General features: G+C 54.5%; 1 protein-coding gene across 2 annotated transcripts in view; it reads left to right on the top strand.

The window, feature by feature from the left end:
• COL4A1 (collagen type IV alpha 1 chain) overlaps positions 1–2,270 on the top strand; it is a 148,261-nt gene that overhangs the window by 93,530 nt on the left and 52,461 nt on the right. The window contains exons 13-15 of one of the 2 annotated variants that reach the window (XM_003799995.3): positions 798–884; positions 1,358–1,384; positions 1,548–1,598. In XM_003799995.3, coding sequence (XP_003800043.1) covers positions 798–884; positions 1,358–1,384; positions 1,548–1,598 — 165 coding nt within the window. The remainder of the gene's footprint in view (positions 1–797; positions 885–1,357; positions 1,385–1,547; positions 1,599–2,270) is intronic. The other variant, XM_023519173.1, reaches the window with a different exon arrangement.

Raw genomic sequence — 2,270 nt, forward strand, 5'->3', positions numbered from 1 at the left:
GTACACTCCCACCATGTGTGCAGGCCCAGTGGCACACCGTACATGCCCACCATGCGTGCAGGCCCAGTGGCACACCGTACATGCCCACCATGCGTGCAGGCCCAGTGGCACACCGTACACTCCCACCATGTGTGCAGGCCCAGTGGCACACCGTACATGCCCACCATGTGTGCAGGCCCAGTGGCACACTGTACACGCCCACCATGTGTGCAGGCCCAGTGGCACACTGTACACGCCCACCATGTGTGCAGGCCCAGTGGCACACTGTACACGCCCACTACGCGTTCAGGCCCAGTGGCACACCGTACACTCCCACCATGTGTGCAGGCCCAGTGGCACACCATACACGCCCACCATGTGCGCAGGCCCAGTGGCACACCATCAGGCCCAGTGGCATACCGTACACGCCCACCATGTGCGCAGGCCCAGTGGCATACCGTACACGCCCACCACACGTGCAGGCCCAGTGGCATACCGTCAGGCCCAGTAGCACACCGTACTTGCCCGCCACGCGTGCAGGCCCAAGTGCAGAGGTGTCCCTGCAGCTGCTCAGATCCTGTGTTATCACTGAGATACTGGCTGCCTGTCCTTCCCTGACCATGGGAGTGACTAGATCTTTGTGTCACCTTCCTGGTGAGGCTGGCTCTCTGCTGAGATGAGGATCACCAGAGGAGAGTACAGCAGAATCACATTTTCCAAGTGGATGTTTTATTTTAGGCTTTTCCCCCTCCCTGGGTTTTGTCTTCTCTGTGTAATTATTCTTGTACCTGATTAATTCCCATTTTTTGCATTATCAGGGTGATCAAGGGGTGAGTGGGCCCCCGGGTGTGCCAGGACAAGCTCAAGTGCAGGAGAAGGGAGACTTTGCCACCAAGGGGGAGAAGGTAGGGTGAGCGTCGCCCACCGCGTGCTGCCCTTCCGGTTTTGGATAATTCCCAGGGCCAAAGAGAAGCTGGGGCCACAGTCAGCTTCTGCAGCACAGTTAACCCTCACTCGGACAGTAGTTCACAGACCACCTGTCCATAAACAGGAGCGTCTTTGAGTAGAGACCGGTGGACCTGTGTTAGCCACAGGCTGGTTTGAGGCCAACTCACTACGTAGGGGTCTCGCAGGTGCACGAGGCTTGTGGGTGGGTGGGGCTTAGGCGACAGAGCCAAGCTGAGTGAGGGGCAGAGAGGGTGTGGCCAGTCCCATGACCCAGACAAGGCTACAGGTGGGTGCTGGGGACCAGTCTGAGGTTCTTTGTTACTATATCAAGAAAGTTTTCTTTTTCTGTTACATATTCGATGTAGCATATAAACGTTGATGCGGCTGTTAGGTATAATAACTTTGTCTTTCTCTCTTTCAATTCTTTTAGGGTCAAAAAGGTGAACCTGGATTTCAGGTAAGTGGTCAACTCTCATATATCATCACTATTTTCACATGAAAGATCATAAACTATTGCATTCAAGCCGCAAGCTTATTACATCTTAAGTTTAATATTTAAATTGAATGGTTTATGAAAATATACTAATGAATCTAACTCTTTTTATGTTTGTTCTTTTAAGGGGATGCCAGGAGTGGGAGAGAAAGGTGAACCCGGAAAACCAGGGCCCCGAGTGAGTGTTTTCCAAAGCCCTTTGTTCTTTATTGTTAAATGATTTTCCTTTTATTCTTAAAATCCTGGGCTCATAGAAACATAAGAATAAAAGAAGCTTATAAGGGGCGTCTGGGGTGTCCCTTTCATTCCCTGAGGCCATTCTGAAACCTTCCTGAGCTACCATCATTAGCAAGGCCCCCTAGGGAGGCCACACTGAGGCCACAGTAGCTGGGTGTGGAAACAAGGCTCACAGAGCCACCCGCCAGCTTTCCCGACCCTGAGAGCCACCTGTCCCATCCCTGAGACTCCTCTGTCCTGTCCCTGAGAGCCACCTGTCCCGTCCCTGAGACTCCTCTGTCCTGTCCCTGAGACCCACCTGTCCCGTCCCTGAGACTCCTCTGTCCTGTCCCTGAGACCCACCTGTCCCGTCCCTGAGACCCACCTGTCCCATCCCTGAGACCCACCTATCCCATCCCTGAGACTCCTCTGTCCTGTCCCTGAGACCCACCTGTCCCGTCCCTGAGACCCACCTGTCCCATCCCTGAGACCCACCTGTCCCGTCCCTGAGACCCACCTGTCCCGTCCCTGAGACTCCTCTGTCCTGTCCCTGAGACCCACCTATCCCATCCCTGAGACTCCTCTGTCATGTCCCTGAGACCCACCTGTCCCGTCCCTGAGACCCACCTGTCCC

Source organism: Otolemur garnettii, unplaced genomic scaffold, assembly GCF_000181295.1.
Source record: "Otolemur garnettii isolate 467f Iridium unplaced genomic scaffold, OtoGar3 scaffold00161, whole genome shotgun sequence".
NCBI classification, from domain to species: Eukaryota; Metazoa; Chordata; class Mammalia; order Primates; family Galagidae; genus Otolemur; species Otolemur garnettii.